The 23,185-nt window shown below is 40.7% G+C and overlaps 1 protein-coding gene across 4 annotated transcripts in view; it reads right to left on the reverse strand.

Annotated features, from left to right (window-relative positions):
• Nucleotides 1-19,619: 19,619 nt before the first annotated feature.
• PANK1 (pantothenate kinase 1) overlaps nucleotides 19,620-23,185 on the reverse strand; it is a 38,276-nt gene continuing 34,710 nt past the window's right edge. For 3 of the 4 annotated variants that reach the window (XM_073353803.1, XM_073353802.2, XM_073353804.1), the window contains 2 exons: nucleotides 21,629-21,754; nucleotides 19,620-20,967 (listed from right to left, as the gene is read on the reverse strand). In XM_073353803.1, the coding sequence (XP_073209904.1) occupies nucleotides 20,908-20,967; nucleotides 21,629-21,754 (186 nt within the window). In that variant the 3' untranslated portion in view covers nucleotides 19,620-20,907. The remainder of the gene's footprint in view (nucleotides 20,968-21,628; nucleotides 21,755-23,185) is intronic. The other variant, XM_073353801.2, reaches the window with a different exon arrangement.

A 23,185-nucleotide genomic window follows, 5' to 3' on the forward strand; every position in this document is an offset into this window, starting at 1 on the left:
TGAGCAAAGTAAGGCCAACATTTTCCCTCCTCCGCTGCTATTCAGTGTGGATTGTTCGGTAGCTGTCCTCCATCCCAGACCTGGCTCCCTGTCAGTGGTGGTGTGTGTAATTTACAAAAAGCAAGTGCAATACTCCCATTGACTTTAGTGGTGCAGACGCAGGACCTAGGAAAAGACCTATGTTGTGTATTTATTACACTGCTTCTTCAGAGTAAATGCCAAATCTTGGGCCCCATACCCAGCACAAGTAACTGCAGTATGGGCGCAGCAGGAGAAATTCTTCTCCCCAGGTTATGGAGCTACTCTGCAGGGACACTGCAATCCAAAGGCGAGGGTAGCATATTTGTCTTCCAGCCCTGACAACACATGCCCTACCTTCATCTGAACCCTATGTTCAGGCATGCATGTGGAGTGGGCCCTGCATTGCACAGGGGGTACTGCCTGAATACCTCTTCTCTTGTACTGTGGAATCACCCCAATTCTGCTGCCAGGGGTGCTCAGCCTGGGGCTGGACTTGCCGCAAGTACAGAACCGATAGGGGGTCATTTAAAAAAAATATATAAATACAAGAGTTGTATTATTTGGTGAGGTTCAGATTATTCTGGTTTCTGGCCTTAAACTAAAACCCCGTCATGTTATCTTAGTATTAAAAGTCTTTCTGCACCGAGAACTCATGATTTAGTAGTAGAGTTAATACAATGTGTGAGAGCACCTCTGTTGGGCATCCAGCTTTTTAATACTGCATTGTGAGGAACCCTTGATTACCATTAGAGATGCTCTTCTTAGACTGGCCTGAAGCTCAAGAGGCATGAGTTCTATTCCTGCCTCTACCACACACTTCTCGTGTATCTTTCAGCAAATGGTTTAGGCAGTGCCTGCACTCAGAGGAGCCGATTTTGTGATTTCCCCTGGGGATGCTGGACCCCGGCTCCACCTCAGTCCCTGCCCCCACTCCACTCCTTCCCTCAAGCCCCCACCCTCACCCAGCCTCTTCCTGCCCTATTCCACCCCCTTGCCCTGTCTCTTCCTGCTCCTGCTCCCCCCCCTTACCCCAATGCCTCCTGCATGCCACTGAACAGCTGATCGCTGTGGGCAGGAGGCGCCGATCCAAGGGGCTGCTGAGTACACCCTATTTTATTTCTGTGAATACTCAAACGCTGGAGTATCCACAAAAGTCAGCGCCTACGCCTACACTGGCCTTTATCCTCAACGACAACAATAATGGTGGTGATCTAGCCAACAGCTGGTATTTCATTTGTGTTGACGAGACAGTTCTCTACTTCATACAATAGGGATAATAATACTTCCCTACCACTCTGAGGTGTTGTAAGGATATGTTCAGCTATGAAGATAGTAAGCACCATAAAAAAAACTACACGTGTACATAAATAAATACATCACCAAATAAATAAAGCAACAACATTACAGGGATTGGGAATACATGGACATCTTGTAAGGGAGCTACAGTCTGCTGCACTAGAAAATGACAATTTAACAAATCATGTAACTTGTTTACATCATGTGTATATATAGTGGTCAGTAATAGTTGGGGCTGAGATATGACTGGCTAGAGTAACATACATGACTTCATTGAGTCATTCAGGAACTCGAAGAAATTCTCCATGGCAATAAGAATGTTGCAGGATTTTGTCCTACATTCATGTCTTTCTGACAGGTTTCCCCATGTTACTCATGGACATTTTTTGCCCATGCACATTTCACTTTTTGCTGCATGAGAAGTAATACTTTGAGATGTTACAGGAAGCAGTTTAACAATAATGGAAATGGAATTCACTTTGATCCCTCCACTGCCCTCTCTAAAATTTTCTATTCATATCAAAGGAACACATTCATTTACCTGGAATACTTGGCTGTGAAAAAAGTGTGTTTCCTGGAATATAGTTTTTAGCTCGTTTAGTTTTCTGTCCATGTGGGATAGAGCATGAAAACTCAAGTTTTTCAAACCCCTTCTGAAACCAGTATGATGCAACACCTAGCAAACAGAAGCCATGATGCTAGAAATTGCCAGATGAGTGAGGTCAACGCTTTTGGAAAGTTTGGGCGGGCAGTAAATGCTCACAGTATAGAATATCATTAGCTGTCTCACACAGATAAGTGTACACTAATGTTAATATTTCACCTACAGCAATTATTTGTGGTAAACTCCCTCCCCGTCCCATAAAACCTCCCTAGGCCAGGTTTAAAGGATATATTTTAATGGTGTATTTAGGCCAACATTTTAAAAAGTGGACACTGATTTCAGGTGCCTCCATTTTTGGATGCCCTGCCTGTGACACCTTGAAACTACAGGCAGTGCTTGGACTTACGACACAATTGGTTCCTGAAAATCGTGTCTTGAGTCAAAACGTCATAACTCAGAATACATTTTCCCATAGGAACAATGTTATAAGTGGGGGATTGGTTCCTGAACCAAGGCCTGATATTTTCACAAAAATAACCCAGACTTTTTAACTCAATTATAGACGAGTAATATAGCTGCATTAATGTATTTATATTGTAAATAGCAATTATATGGACATAAAAATCACAAGCTAAAAATACATAAAGAAATACTGCACATTACCCCTAAATGATCTAAAAAGCAGAGACAAATTTTAAAGCCTTAAAAAAAAATTTATATACACCTTGTCTTCATCATTCCTGGGTGTTGCTGATCTTGTCATTTGATTTGTAGGTTAAGAAACCTACTGAAGGAATGAAAGAGATGGGTCACCTTCTTCTGAGCTCATGGGTGGGTCTAATTGGGTGGAGTTTTCAGGAGGTTTGAGGTGATTTGGAAGGACTTTGAGATTACTTTGCTGGACTTTTTAAAGGGCTCTTGGCTGGAGTCTTCTCAGGAGTCCTGGCTGCAGGTTTTTCTGGAGTCTTGTTTGCTTTCTTAAAGAAAGTCCAAGGAAGTTTGGACAGATGTTCTCTTTTTTTCCTTGAAAATTTCTCTGTAGCAGCTGTACATGTTGGATGTGCCCCTATTCACAGATGCACTGTGTTCAATGTTGGGGTCATGTTCCTCGAACAGGGACATGGCAGCTTCCAAATATTGAAATGCCTCAGCCAACACTTCTGATGTCAAGACTTTACGAGGTGGAGTGTCTTCAACAGTGAATACATCATCTTCTTGCTCTGCCACTTCTTGCTGTTCTAATTCAATGAGGTCCTCATTAGTTAATTCTTCAGAATGTGATGCCAGCAAAGCATCAACATCCTCTGGTGCAATGTCTAAGTTGAGTTCTTTGCCCATTTCAGCAACATCTTTGGTCACCTCTTCAACAGTGTCTGTAAAGCCTTGGAAGTCAGACAAACTCAGGACACAATTTCCCCCCAAACACCATTCAAATTTGATTGTTTAACTTCACTCCATGCCGCTCAGATGTTCTTAACTGCATGGTAAATATTAAAGCCCTTCCAGAATTCCTTCCAAACTGGTCCACCTTCCTTTTCAGTTGCTCTGATGGCCTGGGTAAATGTGCTCCTAACATAGTAGGCCTTGAAGGATGCAGTTATCCCCTGGGGTATGGATTGCAACAATGAGGTGGTGTTGGGGGGCAGAAACACCACTTTGATATCAGGATGCATGTCATCAAGGATGGTTGGATGACCAGAAGGATTGTCAAGGATTAACAATGCTTAAATGCAAGACTGTTTTTGTTGCAATAATCCCTGACACTTGGCACAAAGTGGTGATTAAACCAGTCCTCAAAAATGTTCTTATTGACCCATGTCTTAGGATTGGATTTCCATATCACTGGGAGAAATGCTTTGGAATATCCCTTCAAAACCCTGTGGTTTTCCAAATGGTACACAAGCTGCAAAGGTTTAAGTTTAAAGTCACCTGCAGAATTTGCACCGAGCAAAAGAGTGAGCCTATCTTTAGCAGTTTTGTACCCTGGCATGGATTTCTCTTCTTTGGGAATGTAAGTTCTTGACAGCATTTTTTCCCCAAAAGAGCCCAGTTTTATCAACATTAAAAACTTCCTGAGCACGATACCCACCCTCTTCAATTATCTCAGCCAATGTCTCAGGAAAAGCATGAACTGCCTCCTCATCAGCACTGGCAGCTTCACCTGAGACTCTGATGTTATGCAAATTGACTCTGGCTTTAAAAACACATAAACCACCCCCTACTGGCATTAAAAGGCTCAGCATTAGAACTCTCCCCCTATTGTTTCTTTATTAGATCATCATAAAGACTCCTAGCCTTTTCCTGAATTATGCCTAAACTCACAGGAGCATGGTGTTTATTTTGATCCTCCAGCCAAACGATTAACAATTTCTCAACTTGAGCAATAAGTCCAACATGCTGCTTAGTTATCAAGTTGATTGCATAGGAACTGAGCCCTTAACATGTTCTTCTTAGAAGAACAATCATCAGATTTATGCTTTTCTGCCATTATTAATGGCAAAGAAACACAAAATTTTAAGATGAAGTTTGGAAACACAAAGATTCACCACGTAAAAATGGCATCGGAAGAGCAACTGACCATCTTAAGCCAGGAAGATGAGCAGCACACAATGTTAATGTGCACGTATGAACATATTAACTTGTTCGCTGGCGTGGCATTGCATCAGATCAAGTGTCGTAAATTCGACACAGACATCAGAAAGTCAAAACAGGGTGTCAATTTGTAAATGTCATCAGTGCCGTTCATCATAACTCAAACATTGTAAAGTCGAGGACTGCCTGTAGTTTTCATGGGCGCTAAGCACCACAACTCCATTTGAAATCAGGGGGTGTTTGGGTCCTCAGCATCTCTGAAAGTCAGGCCCAAGGTCTCAGGCTGGACATCCATAAATAGAATTCCCTATCTGCACCTATAACTCAAACCTGGGCACCTTTGGAACATGTAATTCTTAACTCCTTATAGTCAAGGCCAGTAAGGAAAGGCTCTTATGACCAAATCACATAGTTTTTCTTCGCTATTTATTGGACTTCAGTGGGAAATCAGAAGATAGTGTAAATCCAACACCAGAATACACTGCAGCCTCAAAAATACATAAATGCATCAATCACATCTCCAGTTCCATTAGATACATTTAGATAAAATGTACAGGGGTTGATCTGTAAACAAAAAAAATTAGAAAAAAAGTTTAAGGAAGAGATGTCCACAGTATGGAATTAAGACAATTATTTGTGCTAGCTGAAATCTTGGTTAGAGAGGAAAAAAAGAAATATGAGAAGTTAACAAGAGCTTAATATTTACCCTCCTATACTGTTGTGGGATTAGAAATCACTGCATGTCTCTTCACAGACCATTTTACATACATCTCAGCACCACTTTCCTACATCTCTGAAAGAGTTATCAGTTAGAGCCTTTTAGATAGGATAGGTTAAATATAGGCAGATCAATTTTTAATATTAGTTTAACAAAAATATCTATTTCCATTCAGTAATTATCAGCTTCCATACTTTAAAACTGGATCTGAGAAAGTACTGAAGTGATTTCTTATTCTTTTCACTCTGTGCTAGCTTGAATACCAAAAAGCCTGAAAGGGAAAACCCTCTAGGCATTGTCAACACTGGGAAAATGCATCTGGTTAGAAACTGTTAACTAACTTGATGTTAGACACTGTTGCACTTCCCTTGTATACTTAGGGCCTGATCATGTCAGGTGATGACCATCTCCAGTGAAGTAAGTTCAAGAGCTGCTCATCACATTTCAAGACTGACCCCTTAAAGAACAACTCCAGTTCATGGGTTTCCAGCCAGTTAACCCCAGATTAAAGGCTAGATAGAGCCCATTTCCATAATCAGGTTGAGGTGTTGCTTTGTACTATTGAAGGCTGGCAGCCTCAGGGGCACAGCCACTGCTTTTTTGCTCTTCCTTGGGGCAGTCTGTGATATGGCTTGGCATGTTCTTCCACAGACATGGAGTTAGTAGTTCATACTGTATAAGAAATGACAACACTACAAGACAAGATTCTGTCTGGCTCTTACAGAGTGGGGGCTGGGGAGGAGAGGGCAAGGACCTCTCTCCCTTCACCTGGCCTTGAAGGATGGCAATGAGAGGCAAAATTGCAGTTCCACTGCTGAGGACAAAGGCCTGCTCCTTCCCTACTGGGTGTGCAGTACCCAACCGGGGGGAGGGAGAAGATAGAGGTGAAGCCATGGCCCTCTCCCTATTCCACACCAGTACATTAATTTCATTTTACAGATGGAGAAACTGAGGCTCTTGAACTGGTTTTCAATCCGTAAAATGCTGATAATACTAATTACCCACCTTCCTCTGAAAAGTGCCCACCAACTGGCCTGCTTGAACTGGGCAAAGCTGCCACTCTCAATGTGAGAGGTGGTGTGCAGGAAAGACAATCTCACAAGGAACCTTCAGGAACTAGCTACCAGACTGCCACCCATTAATAAAAGATCTACATTTCAAGTGAAGGGGGATCATACAGAATGAACTAGCAAAAGAAATGGCATACTGTTTCCTAAACAGCCTTTTCACTCAGCTCTGGGAAAGCAAAGACGGATGAGGAAGCGTATGTCAGACTCACCCTACTCTTTTCTCAGCATTTTACAGGCACGAATAACTAAAATCCGGGGTAATGATGCCATCTAGTGGTAAAAGTGGCATACAGCCGGAGCGCTGAACATCAGACACACCACTGTGGTTTTATGTGTGGAGGAGAAAGAAGAGGGTTTAGGTGTCATAGTTCCATCCAGGGAAAAAATGTTATAAAAACAGAGAGCTTGTAGGTCAGCATGAATCAATGTTTCCATTTGTATCAACAATTTTTCCCCACACAGTTTTTCCACCGCACAAGCATGTAAGTGAAGGATTCCAAGCAAACCCACCTATGTATTTTTGGAGACAGCCCTGAAAAACATGAGACGTTAATCTTATGCTGGAGAGGGTTCCCCCTTCTTTCAGCTTTTGGTGAAAGAGGACTTGAAATTGGTCCCATCTGGGTCTGTGGGAGGCATCCTGCACAATTCTTGGATGACATGTACCAGTCACCATCTACACACGTGAAACCTAAAGCCTTCCCTTGGTAAAAAATATTGAGTGTTGTCTTGGCTCTCGCTGGTATATGAACTATATCTTATAGCTGCTGTAAGAACATGCATTGCATGCAGGGAATGGATGGGTCTGGAAACTGGTAACAGACAACTCCTTTCATTGATAGGTTACTGGTTCAAGCCAAGCCTGAATAGGTTGTTATGGACTGAAGAGCATTTCTCTGTGGTGGCTGTTTATTGTGCTTTATAAAAAAAGAGTGGGTAGATTTTAGTCCATTTCCTAGTGGGCAAGTGTCCACATCACTAAACTGACCACCACACCTGGCAATCTTGTTGGTAGGCTAAGCAGAAAAGTCAAGGTCTGAAAAGGAACAGAAACAAAACTTTCCTCCAAAACGCAGGCTCAGGCAAATGAGCAGGCTGGTGAGGGGAAGCTTGCCCTTCCCAACTTGTTTTGTGGATAAAGGGGTTTCAGCCTCTGGATCTGTCGCCAACACTAACATAAGAACTGCCATACAGGGTCAGACCATCTAGCCCAGTATTCTGTCTTCCACCAGTGGCCACTGTCAGGTGCTTCAGAGAGAATAAATAGAACAGGCAATCCTGAAGTGATTCATCCACTGTCTTCTACTCCTAGCTTCTGGCAAACAGAGGCTAAGAACACTCAGAGCACAGTGTTACATACCTGCCCATCCTGGCTAATAGCCATCAATGGACGTATCCTCCATGAACTTATCTAGTTCTTTTTTTAACTCGGTTATAATTTTGGCCTTCACAGCACCCCCTGGCATCCAGTTCCACAGGTTGACTGTGTGTTGTATGGAAAAGTACTTCCTTATGTTTGTTTTAAACATGCTCCCTATTACTTTCATTGGGTGACCCCTGGTTCTTGTGTTCTATGACGAGGTAAAAAACACTTCCTTGTTCACTTTCTTCACACCAGTCACCATTTTATAGATCTCTATCATATCCTGTCAGTCATCTCTTTTCCAAGCTGAAAAGTCCCAGTCTTGCTAACTTCACAGCTTATGAAGCCACTTATTGTATAATGTCGTCACACAACCACCCCCTGCCCCCACACACAAACACACTGTGATGTCAGGAGGGATCCTTCTTGCCCCAGCCTAGTAAACGATCTAATAACTCAAGATGTGAGGTTGATAGACTACCGGGAAAAGGCACATGAGATGTAAATAGAATAAACATTTTGTGACAAAGCTCCGACTTTGTCTCAGTGGGTCCCACACTTCATGGCAGATTTTGCTAGCCTCAGAGGCTCACTGTGAGCCTCCATGTAGCCCTTCTCTCTCTAGAGGCAAGGGTCACAGCCTACTGAGCCATTTTCATCATAAGACAGCAAGGAAGGTGAGGAAAAGCTTTCCTCCCTCGCACAATTTTTGTTGTCTCCCAGTCTCAGTGATTAGTCAGAGAGGGGAGGGGGGAGCCAGGGCACACCCTCTACTCTGGGCTCCAGTCCAGGGATCCTGATAGTAGCAGCTCTTGGTAGCTGACTTTTTTGGAAACAGGACAAGTACAATTCCCTGGGCCACTTCCTCAATATCTACTTCACCCTTACCTCAGAGCCTCCTTTCTTGTGCCTGATAAGGTTTATACGGCTCCATTTCTCCAGCAGCATGGCTCCTTTCTACAGCTCCTGACAAACACACCCCACCTGACTAGGTGGGAGGCTTTTAACTAGTTTCAGCCAGCCCCTGATTGGCTTCAGGTGTCCCAATCAACCTAGCTGCTTTTGAAAGGATCTGAATTGGCCCCAGGTGTCTTGATTAACCTGGAGCAACTGCCATTTGGTTACCATAGTAACAGGGATTCGTTTAGCCTGGGGCTAACATACCTGTTTCTCACTTCTTACTTTCCTATAGCCATCTGGCCTTGCCCCATCACAATTTTTAAAATGTCACCACCACTGAATCGTAAGAGATAACGCTGTTCAAATTTGTCCAGGAAAGTACAATCACTTTGCATATCTGCTTTGTAACAAACTTTTGTTTGGAAGATTACTTCTCAATGGCCTAGTAATAGAGTAGAGAAGTTAAATAAATAATGTTAGAGATTCAAAAACTCTGCCTGGGGAAAAGGTGACTACTACTTACAGAAAGAAAGAAAGACAAAGACAGAAAGAAAAAGTCAACTTACATTTATGCTTCTTCACCCAGATCAAAGCCCAAGTCACCCCAAAGGATCATCTTTAGAGAAACGGCAACTTTTCAAACACGGTTCCAGCTCTGACAATGGAGAAACATCATGGTAGAACACCACAGGAAACTATGGATGTCCATTAACTCCTGCCTATCTGAAAATGCGGAATGCAGTCTGTCAAGTGAGATGAGGTCAATGCCTGGTCCTGGGGCTCTCATTAAGAACAAGCCTTCGCCTCCCCCGCATAGTCCCTCCCTACTCAAACTTTAAAGAGGCTGATCATGCATAGCAGAGTTGTCCATGCTGTACAAGGGTAGACAACAATGCCTACTGGAGGAACGATACCAGTTTTCTCCAGTACTTGAAGGAACAGAGGGATCTTTTATACCTTCAGTCGGTGGCTGAGATAGAAAAGGAAATGATGAGAAACACAGAGATCAAGGCAAGAATCCTCATCTCTGTTTCCTGTGTCTGATGACTATTTCAGGATTATTCGTCACTATGACCTTTTTTTGGTGAAAGTCGTAAACTAACTCAGGAGACTTCAGCTAAACTTTAACCTATCTGAATTCTGAGCTGTCTGCTGTAGCCAAGAGCAAATATGCTGAACTCTAGCTGAGTAACAGCATGATCCTTTTCAAAAGGCCATATCTTCTTAGAATAACACAGATTTGTTTACTTAGTCAAATACACTTGAGTTGAGGCTGCTCTAAAAGCTAACAGGATTCCAGTAACTGATACTGGCATTTCTGTTAAATATATTCATGTCTCTTTATCAAAACTCCTTTTGCCATCTAATTACAATGATGCAGGGTCCCATCTCCAATTTGAAGTCAGTTCTTTGAGTTAATAGACAATTTTAGAGTTGGCTGAAAATTTTCAACCAAAAATAAAAAAAGGGGGGGAGGGCAGATTTTCTGGTGAAAAATTTCCCCAATTTTCATTCAGCTCCAGTAATTTTATTTCCATTTTATCTGAGACTTTCATTTCCAAACTAAGCCTAAGGAGAGAGCAAGAAAACAGCCTTTTCCTTTGGAGAAATTATTCTATTTTTTCCCCAGTGTTTCTGTTGCTCTAACAGTACTAGGCCAGCCATGCCCCATTATGAATACACTCACACATTTAATAAAATGAGTTACAGGGGGAAACAGCAAGATGCCAGCTTGAGGATGTGTCTATATCTGGAATGCTAGCAAAGAGTGCAAGCATCAGGGGAGACCGAGGAGTAGTTAAGTCTGCTTTATAGACTGGCCACCAGTTGGCAGGCATAACACTATAACTCAGGTCAAAGTCCTGAGCTATTTCCTTTAACTGTTGAAAGAAGATAGGAATGAGAGAGAGGAGAGTGTTTAGATCTGAGAGTTCTCCACCAGCTTGATGAACTAAACCTTCTCATCCTCACTCTATCTTATATCCTCACTTTCTACCAAGTCCAGCCTCTGCATTCTGAGGTTTTAGGGGCTGGGACCAGTCTATTTATTTCTGTGCAGTCTAGCACACTTGTGGATGCTAAAAAATAACAAATAGTGATGCATCAATAGCCAATCAAAACACACCATGTTTTGGCTTGTTGCTTAAATGATGTAGTGTATTGTGGATGCCACTATTGCAACCACCAGAAGTAATTAATCCCATGCTAACCAATCTGCATTTTGAATTTCACCAAGATGCTGGATTCCTTTTCTTTTGCTCAAAGCATCACATCACCTTTGCTGCTGTGAGAACAGGAGTGAATAGGATATAGGCAATATTTCCACTGCGGGGGGGGAAGTTCCACTCAGCCAAAGGTGTAAAACAAAATTGTGTGTGTCACTGAAAAAGTTATCTTGAAGACTTGCTCTACAAAAGGAAATTATCTAATGAATTAAGGTTTCAATCCAGCACCCACTGAAATCTCCCATTGACTTCAATTGGCATTAGATCTGACTCGATGAAAATTGTGACGTGATGGACTTGGAAAGACACACAAGTCAGGAAGCGTCCTTATCTCAGACCATTGTGGAAACAAAACAAGCAAAAAGGCATGAGTTCAGGCTAGGGAGTGACATCTCTTTGGGATGATGGGTGTCAAATTTGGCTTTTTGTTTTTTCTCCTTTGTTGCTTTGAATCACAACTTTAACTCAATCTGTTGTTTTTTAAATGGTATTTAGAAAGAAAACATCATGTGAAAACAAAAGATGTCTCCTTTAGACTAACTGCTGCACACTGGTTCCCATTAAGGACGTGCCATATGCCCAGTCCCTCTGGAGTTTAGCTCACTGAAAGCAATGGATGGCTGACTCAGCCATGTAACCAGCTTCCAAGGACAGCTATACGTAACAAAATGAACTACTAGTGGCCAGCAAAAAAGAACTGAGAGTCTCTGTCAATATGATGTAATTGCTCCTAATGTCAAAACCATTTGGGGCTTCTACACCCATTGCTTGTTCTCTTGTGTACTGTGAATAAGCAATGTTAGGGAGGTAATTACTGATGATACAGAGGACACACCCACATATGGAAAAAACAAGCTTTTAAATAAATATTACTACAAAAGTAATATTAAAAAGAAAAATAATTCTTTTACTGTAAATGGAAATTAGCTTAACTTTCTATTGACACACACAGGGCCTCATTTCAAGCCCACTGAACTATATGGGAGTCTTCTGTGACACTCTGTACCTCAAAGGAGCACCCTAGACCCCCATATTCGCCACTGTGATATGTTATGATGTGTTTTGTACAAAGTATGCCTTGTGAGGTATCACTTAAGAAGTCTTGAGTTGTTGCACATTATTATCCTGTTAAACTGTGTGTTACCCTTGTATCTGAAGTTATGAAGTATTTCTATTGTGTGAGACTGAAATATATTGTGAGGTTGGGAGATGCCCACAGCCAGCCTTTCAGTGGCAACAAAGGAGCACCTAGTGAGACAGATTTACATCAGGACCAACTAGTCAGATGTTGATGGCCCATTAAGAAGAATCCACTATCCCAGAGACTCCTCAGAGAGGGCACGTACCCAATGAGGGCTGCCTAACCCCCACATCACAGCAAGGATCTTTCTAGCAGCTGGAAGAAAATATAAAAGAGGTACAGTGACATCATCACTGGGCCTCTCACCTCCCCCATCTCAACACTTGAAAGATCATCTGGAAGACAAAGACTTTGAACAGAGGAGATTGGTCCCAGGCTGGGAAGGGAATCCAGCCTGTGTATTAAGAGCTGTAAACTGCATGGAATGTCTACTGGGGTGAGAAACTGCTTGATTCAAATCCTGCTTAGTTTGTAGAATTTAGACTACAAATTTATTTGTATTTCTTATGTAACCAACTGTGATCTCTATGCCTGCTATTTATAATCTCTTAAAATCTGTCTTTCTAGAGTTAATAAATCTATTTTCTATTTTACCTAAAACAGTGTGGTTTTGGTGGAAGTACTTGGGGAATCTCAGCTCCGGTTAACAAAAGCTGTTGCACGTCCGCTACCCTTTGTTGGAGTGATGAAATAATAAATTAGCTTGCACTGTCCAAGGGAATATTGAGCAGCCTAAGATGATATATTTTTGGGGTGCAAGGCTGGGTGATTGGCTGGTGTCCCTCTCTGTATTATTCATGAGTGGCTTAGAGAGCATGCATGCAATCTAGCTGGTTGAGAGTGCCCACATGCTAGTGGCTGAGAGATCACAGCATCTGGAGGGGGTTGCTGTTTGTCACTGGCATAGCTTTGTGAGACATCGCCCAGGCTAGAGACTTAAGGGGACACAGCAGTCCCACAGTTCCAGTCTGTACCCCGGAGTCAGATCCCATCACATCCTCCCATTGACCTCAATGGGAATTGGATTAAGACTATACACAGCAGGGAGATAAGATTTCTTCTTTCCCCTACCCGATCAACAGAGTTTTTGTATATGTAGGTGTTGCTCAAATTCTGCATTATGGGTTCGGATATAACCAACATAAGAACTAAGTGTTTTATGGCATACCATTTGTCTGCAGCATTACTGTGTGAATGCTAAATCAATCAGTTATAGACTAGTAAACCAAATCCATTCCTAATGTAACTCCATCAGCCTCAGAGATGTGGTTGGTCCAGTGTGTGCACTGCTTGATCTATAGAGGAAAAAATCCTAGTAAATTCCCATCCCATACAAAACATGGCTCACCTCCAGTTCAGTGATTCTTAGTACTCTTCCTCCCCTCACGTAGGCCCTGAGCCATGGTGAGCCCAGATACCCCACCTCCCCTTAGTTCCCCCCCCAATAGGGAAGTACAAAAAAATACATTTTTTTTTAAATGCAGAGAACAGAATCAATGAATAAAACAGTTCTACCCCTACAGCTATGTCTACTATCTGGCTCTCTCCTTTCCCTTCCATTTCTCTAGACTTTTTTTCCTTTCCTTTTGTTGCCCACTGTTCTCTTTACACCATCTCATTCCTGTGTATTTCTCTTCCTTTTGTCTTATCCCTTCCTCTCCTCAGTGCTCTCTCACTTTTCCTACCCAATTCCTGCTTCCTCCATTTTTCACCTCAATATTCTCTTCTACTACCCTGACCCCCATCTCTCCCTTTTTCCTCCTTGGTTCATGTTGTTCCCAACTCTCCCTCCCCTATACTGACTACCTAATTCTTTTCCCCATGGTTCTCACATCTTTTCCTTACCTCCTATTTATTTTTCCAGACCCCTCTCTCTTTAGGATGGACTGGCCTCTATTCCAGTATAGTCTGGGACATGGACATGGGTTCTACAGACCACCTCTTAGTATCTCTTCTCAGTCTGGGCTCATGAGCATGGATTTTTCTAAAGGGCCCAGAGGCCACTCCTGTTACACCCAGGGCACCTCTCTCATGCTCCCCGGCTAGTTCCAACCACCAAAAGTTAGAAATTATTTATTACATTTGACATCTTTAAATATAAATTATGAACAGCTCCTCTAGCTCTCATCTACCGCTATGGAGGTAAGGGCAAATGTCTGGCATAGTTTCTACAGTTTGTATTATCTTGTTTTTCTCCTGGATACAAAGGCTCTTTGCACGTTTAAAAGACAGCCCCTAAATGAGGGACCAACCACTCTGAAATACGAACAATCATGGATGTTTATTGTGTCACCAGTTCAACCCCACATGGTTTCCCTCTCCAAAAATGCAACTATGTCCTGCCAAAAATCACTTGTGGCTATCCTTATGATGCTCTCAAAGGAACATGAACACTGAGAAGACTAACAGCTGGAGTAGCCTTGCCAAAGTCGGAGCATCAAAATATGTATTACTATCCTACAAGAAATCATATATACGTACTTCCATCAGAATTGAAACCCATGTTTCAGAGCAGATTTGAGGAGTTTAAAGTTTGTTTTTTCTTGTCTTAGTACCTTTCTCCCCTCCCCACCCTCCACAGCCAACAATAACTTCTACCCAATATGGTACTCAGAGGTCTTTATTACTGAAATTACACTTCAGATTATCTCTCTCCCTATGAAGTGATGAGGCACAGACTTGACCTTCCTTAAAAAGGCTATTAATCAGATGAGAAAACAAACCACCAATTGTTGTTTTTTTTAAATGGCCATTATAAAGTAGGGCCCACATTGGTTAGTGTTTCTCTAGAGCAGGGGGAGTGTGGGTGGGATTAGAAGAAACAGAATATGCCCCAAAGTGAAAACAGAGGTTCTCACCCATGTTGCTCATTTTACATATGAATTATTCCCTTAGGGCAATGAGAAACTCTTTAGCAGATTTCAGAGAGGAAAGCTAAGGCGATCAATCCAGCCTAGTTTTGTATGAATGTCCCAGGAATTAATATTGAAATGGTGCTTTGAACATGTTTTAACAATCTGCAAACTAGCCCACCTCCCCACCCCTGGCCTCAGGACGTCATGAGGAGTTGGGAACCCTGTATTTGGACCCCTGTAACAACTCCTTCCCCCTGTTGCAATGAAGTCTAAAATGCTCAGGATCCAAAGGTAAGGCAGGGAACATGTTTTTATACATTTGTATAGCATCTAGCACAATAGGGCCCTGATCCTGATTTGGGCCCTTGAGCACCACTGTAATATCAATTTAAACAATTAAATTTATATACATATAGGTTTGTTCTAAGAGATTCAGATCCTTTGGTGATACTCTCACACTGGCGAACACTGCACAAATATTTTGGAGAGAGAAGGTGGGTGAGGTAATATCTGTTATTGGACCAACTTCTGTTGTCTCTCTCACCAGCAGAAGTTGGTCCAATAAAAGATATTACCTCACCCACCCCAGTCTAATATCCTGGGACCGACCGGGGTACAACAACACTGAATCCAAATATCTTACCATAAAAATAATGCAATCTGTGCTTCAGAGGATTAATTATAACATTCATAGAGTGTCATATTTGTATAATAAAATACAAATATGCATGACAGCAAAAAATAATGTTAAGGCATTAAAAATCAGGCCAATCCTAGAATAAGACAGTGAATCACATTTTTAACATCATAGAAGAGATTAGTAGGCAGATTTCAAGATGACAAAAGAACTATAGGGACTGTTTTGGCCTTTGGCAGCACATATATTTTTACTTACTTATCTTCTTATTTGAGCCTCTTTATATTACTTCTTGCTCTTTATTTTTCTTACTATGGGTTGTTCAATCCAATTTTACGAATATTTTTGTTAAAAATATTAAACCTCTCTTGTATTGTGATGCATCTTTGACTGTCATGTTTTGTTATACATTTCCTTTAAAAGATCTCAGACAAAAATTAGCAAGAAAAGGGGTTACATCCATGCAAACAAACAGCTATGCAGAGAGTATTAAAAACATTTAATCACTGTAGCAGGGAACCTATTATGCCCTTTAAGTTTCATGTTCAGAATACATACAGCATTTTAAAATAGAGCCTTATTTTGTGCTTTACCCAAACAGTTGAGACCACAGACACCTGAACTTATATAATATATATAATATTCTAGGGGCTGTTGTATATATAATGGCTGGGGTTGGGTTATTTTCAGAGAGGATCTCCAACTCTGGAGTTCACTTCCCTTCTTGCACTGACAGCCTGAATTTGTTGACCTTCCTGGCATGTTGCAAGATCTACTGATGTAAGTGCTTTCTCCTCAAGAGCCTTGTTTTATCTGTGGACAGGCAGTTCTTTTCACCTTTTTTTACATTGTTAATTTACAGTATGTTTCTAAATTTGTATTCTTTTTCCACCCAGTTACAAGAAAACTGAAAATGCAATATAGTAAGTAAAGTACACATTAAGCAAAGCGATGGATGTTCTCATGTCAAACAATCACCTGTTAGGAAAAGGCAAGGGGAGTAGAGAAGAGGGCAGAACAGATTTGTGTCTGTAACAATGTAAACAAAATGTGTAATGCCTTTGGTATGCAGAGCACAGCGATCAGAATTTGCACTGCTGATATTATGGGTCCCTCTAATGTTACTATAGCAATTGCAACCACCTAATATATCTGAGCTCATTTGTGGTTAGTAATAGCATCAAAAGATACAGTTTGTAATGGTTCTGCATATGACAATTTTGAGAAGTAAAACAACTAAAATACATTAGCAAGCTGTTTGCAGTTTATAAATATTAATAAATTACTGAATTTCTTTGTAAAGAGAATAGAAATAATGTTAAACAGAACTCTAATTAAAAGTAGACAGTTTCCTCATGATTTCTGTCACATTAAAGCCAAGGTCAACACTAGCACTAAAGGCCTATAGTACTATGTGTCTTCTATCAGCAAGTCTAGAAATACCTCTATATGGTCCTTATCCCCACAGTATCTAAGCAGTAGCCAAGACACACCTCTGATACTAACCTGTTTCTTCTACTCACCAGCTCAAAACATGCAGGAACTGGGAAAGCTGACAGGTTCTGAGCAAGAAGAGCACACAGGACATAGGATGGCCAGAGAAAGTTGAAGTAGAAGAACAGGAGATGGTAGATAGTATTAAAATCCTCTGGCAGAACAACTCATAGGGAAGCAACCCATGGCTTTACTGGAGCTGTAGTGAATGTTCCAGATGGAAAAGGTGATCCTACTTCCCCAGCCAGAAGAGTCCATTTCACAGGCTGCTGGAAGCTGCTGCCAAATTGAACCAACACAGGTTGGAGGACATAGTAGGGACTTGTTGCTCACCTGAACTCTAACAAGCTCTTATCTCTCTCCTTGTCTTTTTCCTCTGTAGGAAAAACATTAGAAGAGCCAAGCAGGTTGTGTGGGCTCCATGGTTCAAGGCAGAAGTGGATCAGAAACAAGTAATTGTACTGATGGGATGACTGACATTGGTTTGCCTCTGGCTTTCCTATAATATAGCACTCAAAAGAGTAAGAGGATGGGAGAAAAGAAGAATGGACAAAGAACAGGATTTACACTTCATACACCCAAAGCATGATGTTTGAAAATAAGTAAGGCTAAGATTTAGTCATAGGTATTTTTAGTAAAAGTCAGACAGGTCACAAGCAATAAACAAAAATTCACAGCCTGTGACTAAATCTTAGCTGCTCTGGGGGACCCTAGGCGGGGGCTGCTGCTGCTCTGGGGGGCTCCAGTGGGCCGACAGCTGGCCCCTGCTCCGGCAGCAAGGGCTGACTGCCTCTGAAACTGCTGCTGCTCCAGAGCCACCCCTGGGTCCAACTGCACCGGCCACTGCTTGAGTGGCCCCGGGGCCAGCTACCTGGGGCTGCCCCAGCAGAGGCCAGCATGGCTGGCCCTAGGACCAGCTGCTTGGGTGGCCCTGGATTCAGCTGCACCAGCCGCTGCAGAAGTCACATAGGTCTCTTAAAGTCAAGGAATCTGTGACCTCTGTGACCCATGTGACAGACACTCAGCAGGAGAGTGAGTTTGTGTGTGTATGGGGGTGGGGGGGATGTGAGAAAACCTGGATTTGTGCAGGAAATGGCCCAACTTGATTATCATGCACATTGTGTAAAGAGTTGTCACTTTGGATGGGCTATCACCAGCAGGAGAGTGAATTTGTGTGGGGGGTGGAAGGTGAGAAAACCTGGATTTGTGCTGGAAATGGCCCACCTGATGATCACTTTAGATAAGCTATTACCAGCAGGACAGTGGGGTGGGAGGAGGTATTGTTTCATATTCTCTGTGTATATATAAAGTCTGCTGCAGTTTCCACGGTACGCATCCGATGAAGTGAGCTGTAGCTCATGAAAGCTCATGCTCAAATAAATTGGTTAGTCTTTAAGGTGCCACAAGTCCTCCTTTTCTTTCAGCCTTAAAAGTAAGTCATTAAGGAAAGAAACTGCTGCAGTTCTCAAATACAATTGTGCTCTACACTGTAGCACACAGAACTGAGTGTTGTCCTGTCAACAGTAATGCATACAGGGCTTACTACTATAACTTCAAATCAAAAGCACATAAAAAGACTTTTCTCCTGGGAGTAACAAATATCTCTAAGTGCTTGCTATGTTCAGTAAGTCTTTTGCCTGAAAGGTTAGGTACAATATGCTAGTAGTTTTTAATCGACTCCAGATAAAGGATGGCTCTTCAGTATTTGACTTCTTTATGCTGCTTAGAGAGGTCCAAAAAATTGTCTGTCAGGCAAACTATAATTCTTCTGAATCAGTGTGACTGTGGAAGATCTTCCCTCCTGAGCACAGCCTAAATGTCCAAGTTCACAGCTCCAGCTCTGGTAATTGTGGAAATACTGAAATAGTTGCATGTGCAATTCTGCATGGACACATTTACCTTGTGAACATTCTTTGCATTGAAGCTTGAAAAGTAAACCCTGTATGTCCATTATAACTGCTGGCTTTTAAAAAATTGAGGAGGCGTGCAATGTTTGAAATAGCCAACACCAAGACCTGGTCGACGAAGCTATATTGCTCAGGGCTATGAAAAATTCCACGCACTATGCGATGTAGCTAGGTCAACCTACCTACACTGTAGACACAGCTCGGTCACTGGAAGAATTATTCTATCGCCCGAGCTGTGTCTAGTCTATCACCTCTTGAGGGGGTGGAATTACTACCGTGATGGAAAATCACCTTCCACTGATGTATAAGTGTCTACACTACAGTGCTACAGCGGCAGAGCTGCAGCGGTGCTGTAGTAGCCCTTGAAGTGTAGGCATACCCACAACATCCAAGATTATGCAACTCTCCTCTTTAGCAACTTAAAAGCTTAATGTAACTTATTTTGTTCATATAGGACTAGAAGCATTCAGACAAATGTATCCCATCTGTAGCTCTTTCAACAACGTTACAGTTAATTATGTTAAAAGATTCTCACACGTTGTGGTTCATAGAAGTCATACAACCTATGAAAAAAGTCAAAATGTAAAATGGCAAAACTTTAAACCTGTCACATAATAAGCAGTTCAACAAAGTCTCAAATGAGTGGATGAATCAAAGTAAGAAAGGCCAAAGTGACGTAATATAGGAAAAACAAGTACCAGGAACAGATCGTAAAAACAACAGGAAGACGTAACCAAATTAATACTACTAGGTACTCTATATAGTTTGGTTTAAAGAAATGAATTCCACAGATACATTAAAAACTCTCTCACAGTAAAGGCCTTTATTTCCAGCAGACAAGTCAACGCTTCCGTTAGAATCAATTTATCCAAGGTTTGAGAGAGATGGGAATTAATGACTGTGTTCAGAAACAAAAAACCAAAACACATCAGAGAACACATGCTCCCTAAAATTATGCTGTCCCTCTGATGGACCCTTTACATCATGTGACGCATCAAAAAGAATGAATTTCAAATACAGATTTGTAAGACAGAATGATTGAGGAATAAATACTCAGACTTTACCAAGTCCTGGAGGCAAAATTAAACTTTAGTTCCTAATCCAATATATGATACAATAAGTATTGGTTCTAATTTTAGAAAGTGGGATTTGAACAACAAATTTGATGAACATAAAATTTAAGAAGTTATTGTAATGACTACAGTAAAGTCCTCAGACATATTGAAATTATTCTCCCTTGTTATTTTCTAATGCTACGTATATACTGTATAAATACCATCTATACCATAGAGCTCTTTTCATAGATGAATTTTACCATAACAGGATTTTGTTTTAGTTTTGACCCAGTAATCAAAAATTTCAGAAAGGAATAGGCCAAAATGCCAGGGACTTTGGTGCCACAATGAGCAGTCAACTCATGCTCATGACTTCAGAAGGTGCCAGTCACTACACAAATCTTATTCCCATCTCAGCAGGTCTGCTAGTGCCTCTTTGTTAACAGAAACACATGTAGTCAAAGAAAGGGCATCTTTTTGCGGGAGGGATGAGAGGGAAGAGTATCTTTTTAAATAAAAAAAAGTGAAGGCAACAAAATCAAAATCAATTAGTTTAGTGTTCACAGTAAAATGTGCCAGCTTTGTAGTTTCATTTGAAACCAAGAGTAAATCATGAAACGTCATGAAAAAATAAGATAAAAATCTCCTAGAGTGATTACTAGATGAAGTTAAAATTACCACACTAATCAGTAAACCCCAGAAGAAACGCAGGTGTCTCATAGTATAGGTCCTTTTTTAAACAGTGTGCACTTTTAAAAATCAATCCATAAAATCTGCATGTTTGGCCACGTTGCACAGGTTTTTTTTACCCCTAAAAAATACAGTGTACAGAAAAAAACTTTTTATTCCCAGTATGAATTTTGAAGTATTAAGCTCAAAACCCAAAAGTTAGAGATCAGCTAAAAGGATTTTAAATTATTTACAAATCCAGCAGGTAGAACTGCCATAATGGCTTCATTTCCATCCTTATAGTGGCTTTCATTCTATCCAGCAGCATCTTTGACAGGTATCCACTTCCAGTGAGCTTTGTCACTGATCTTCTGTCATTTTAAGCAATTCCAGAAGGGCCCCAACAGCTCCAAAATAACCCTTAAAAACAAAACCAAGAACTATCAGAAATTCTGAAGTACAACCGAGTAGCACAGTACTCATAATGCTTTCAGCATTGATAAGGCAGTTAAAAAGATATACATCTTGTGAGATCAGTCACCTATACCAGTGTTCAAAACGTGGATTGTAATTAAATGATTCCAGTGAAAGAAGAAAAGGGTCCAGTTGTATCATTATAAGCCTTACACAGCTTGTTGTGACTAACCAAAGGACAAAACAGAACTTGTTATGGAACCACTGTAGTGACTCCACACACATGGTAAGACAGTTTCCATTTTAACCGTATTAATTTAATTTTGACATCATTTGACATTTTGTAAAAACAAAATCCCAACCAACCAATACAAGTATCAGGCCTGAAACGCTGCATGCATAGTTTTATGCCAGAGAAAGTTTTGGGCAGATGTATGAGGTTTATTAAATGAAAGTAAATCCAGCAAGATGAGCACCCAAACTAATTACAATTCAGGGATTTACATCTTCAACCACCTCCTGAGTTAAAGGCCATTTTCACAGAACCTAGTCTATCGCCCCCTTTGGCTTTTTAAGAGAAATATTCTCTGTGCAACTCTGTACACTCAAACATCACAGATATAGTTTCCTATAATTAATAAGGAATTTAATGGATACATTTCCCTACCTCATGTTCCAAAAACAGAGCCTTCAGCTGTCCCTTGGACCAATAATCCATAGCATATGCTAGCACCTTCATAGAGATCATATTGATTCTGAGAAAGTTTCCTACAAACACCACTCTGTCAATGTTCTGTAAAATAACAATACAAAGATGAAGAATAAAACTAAATTCAGTAGGTGTGCTGCTTTAGACATGCAATTTTATTTCTATTGAGAAAAAAAAACTTGGGAATTTTCAACTTTATACCAGGGTGGATAAAAATCAATCGGACTTTTTTGATAAAATACTTTGAGGAAAAAGCCTATCTAAAGATAGTTTTAATTAAGATACATTATAGCTCAAAGATATCTCATCACAGAATAGGGATTATAAATTCTAATTCTATAGGATGAAACAATATATTCATGTAATGTTTAAGAAAAATTTTGTAAATGAGTTCCAATAGTTCATGGATTAGGGATCCTATTTTATGAGGTTCCAGGGGCTTCTGTATAGATTTAGGTTCATCTTTCTATCTACCCAATGACACTCAGTGCTCAGTCTAGAAGATACCATCAGAGATGCTTAGTTTTCCAGTTCTCAAACTCTGGATGTGTCTCCCCAGACGTAACATGCTTGTTAACAGCAAAAAGGTTTTAAAATAAATAATATATAGAGGTGAGAAACAGAACTCAACTCTATTGTCCCTCTGAAAATTTGGGTACACAGAGTTAATCCCTTACCTCTCTCTAAAAGTGCAAAGTTTTCAGAGAGTTCAATGAATAGATGATTGTTGGGGGCAGAATAGATTTGGATAAGGAGAAGTCGTCTGGAGATAAATGTGAGAAGCGAGGGACATATGCTTGTTTTGTTAAAATATTATATATTTGCTGTTGAAGAAAAAAATCCAGAATACTTAATGTTATTGTTTTAGTTAAATAAAACAATTAAAAATGTCTGTCTGGTGATGTTCTCCTAATACAGCATGGCAAGAAAATCCTCCAAATATTAATGATTAACCTGTTGAATTGGAGATAGTTCACCTCCCAATGACTTCATAAATATCTGCTTCAATTACCTTTAGTAAATGAAATAACCAATCATTCATTTTCTGATATAGCTGTAAAACTAATCAGAAAAGTTTTCAAAATAAATCACTGTTTAAAAATGTATAGCATGTACCTTCTAAAAATGAAACCTACATCTATCTCTGAGTTGTGAAGAATATGTATTAAGGTTATAACAACCAACAAGAATGCATTTTTATGTAGAAAACCATGATTAAATCGAGTCTTCCTGACTAATGGTTTAAATCAAATCTACCCTGCTTTATACATCATAGCAATGCAACCCTAATTCTCCATACTGAAACCCCAAAAGCAGTAGGTAGCTGTGTTTACTAAGGAGACAAGTGGCAGCAGGAAGGCAGATTTTATTTGAAGGACAGGATAAAGTATGTCACTAATGTGTTGCATACATATAATCACATGGCACTTAGAGGATGTATGACAGTATGAGATATTTTTCTGATGTGGTAAAACTGAAGTGTTAGCAATGCTATTTCCATGTTATCTCATATGT

The sequence above is a fragment of the Lepidochelys kempii genome, chromosome 7 (genome assembly GCF_965140285.1).
Source record: "Lepidochelys kempii isolate rLepKem1 chromosome 7, rLepKem1.hap1, whole genome shotgun sequence".
Classification (NCBI taxonomy): domain Eukaryota; kingdom Metazoa; phylum Chordata; order Testudines; family Cheloniidae; genus Lepidochelys; species Lepidochelys kempii.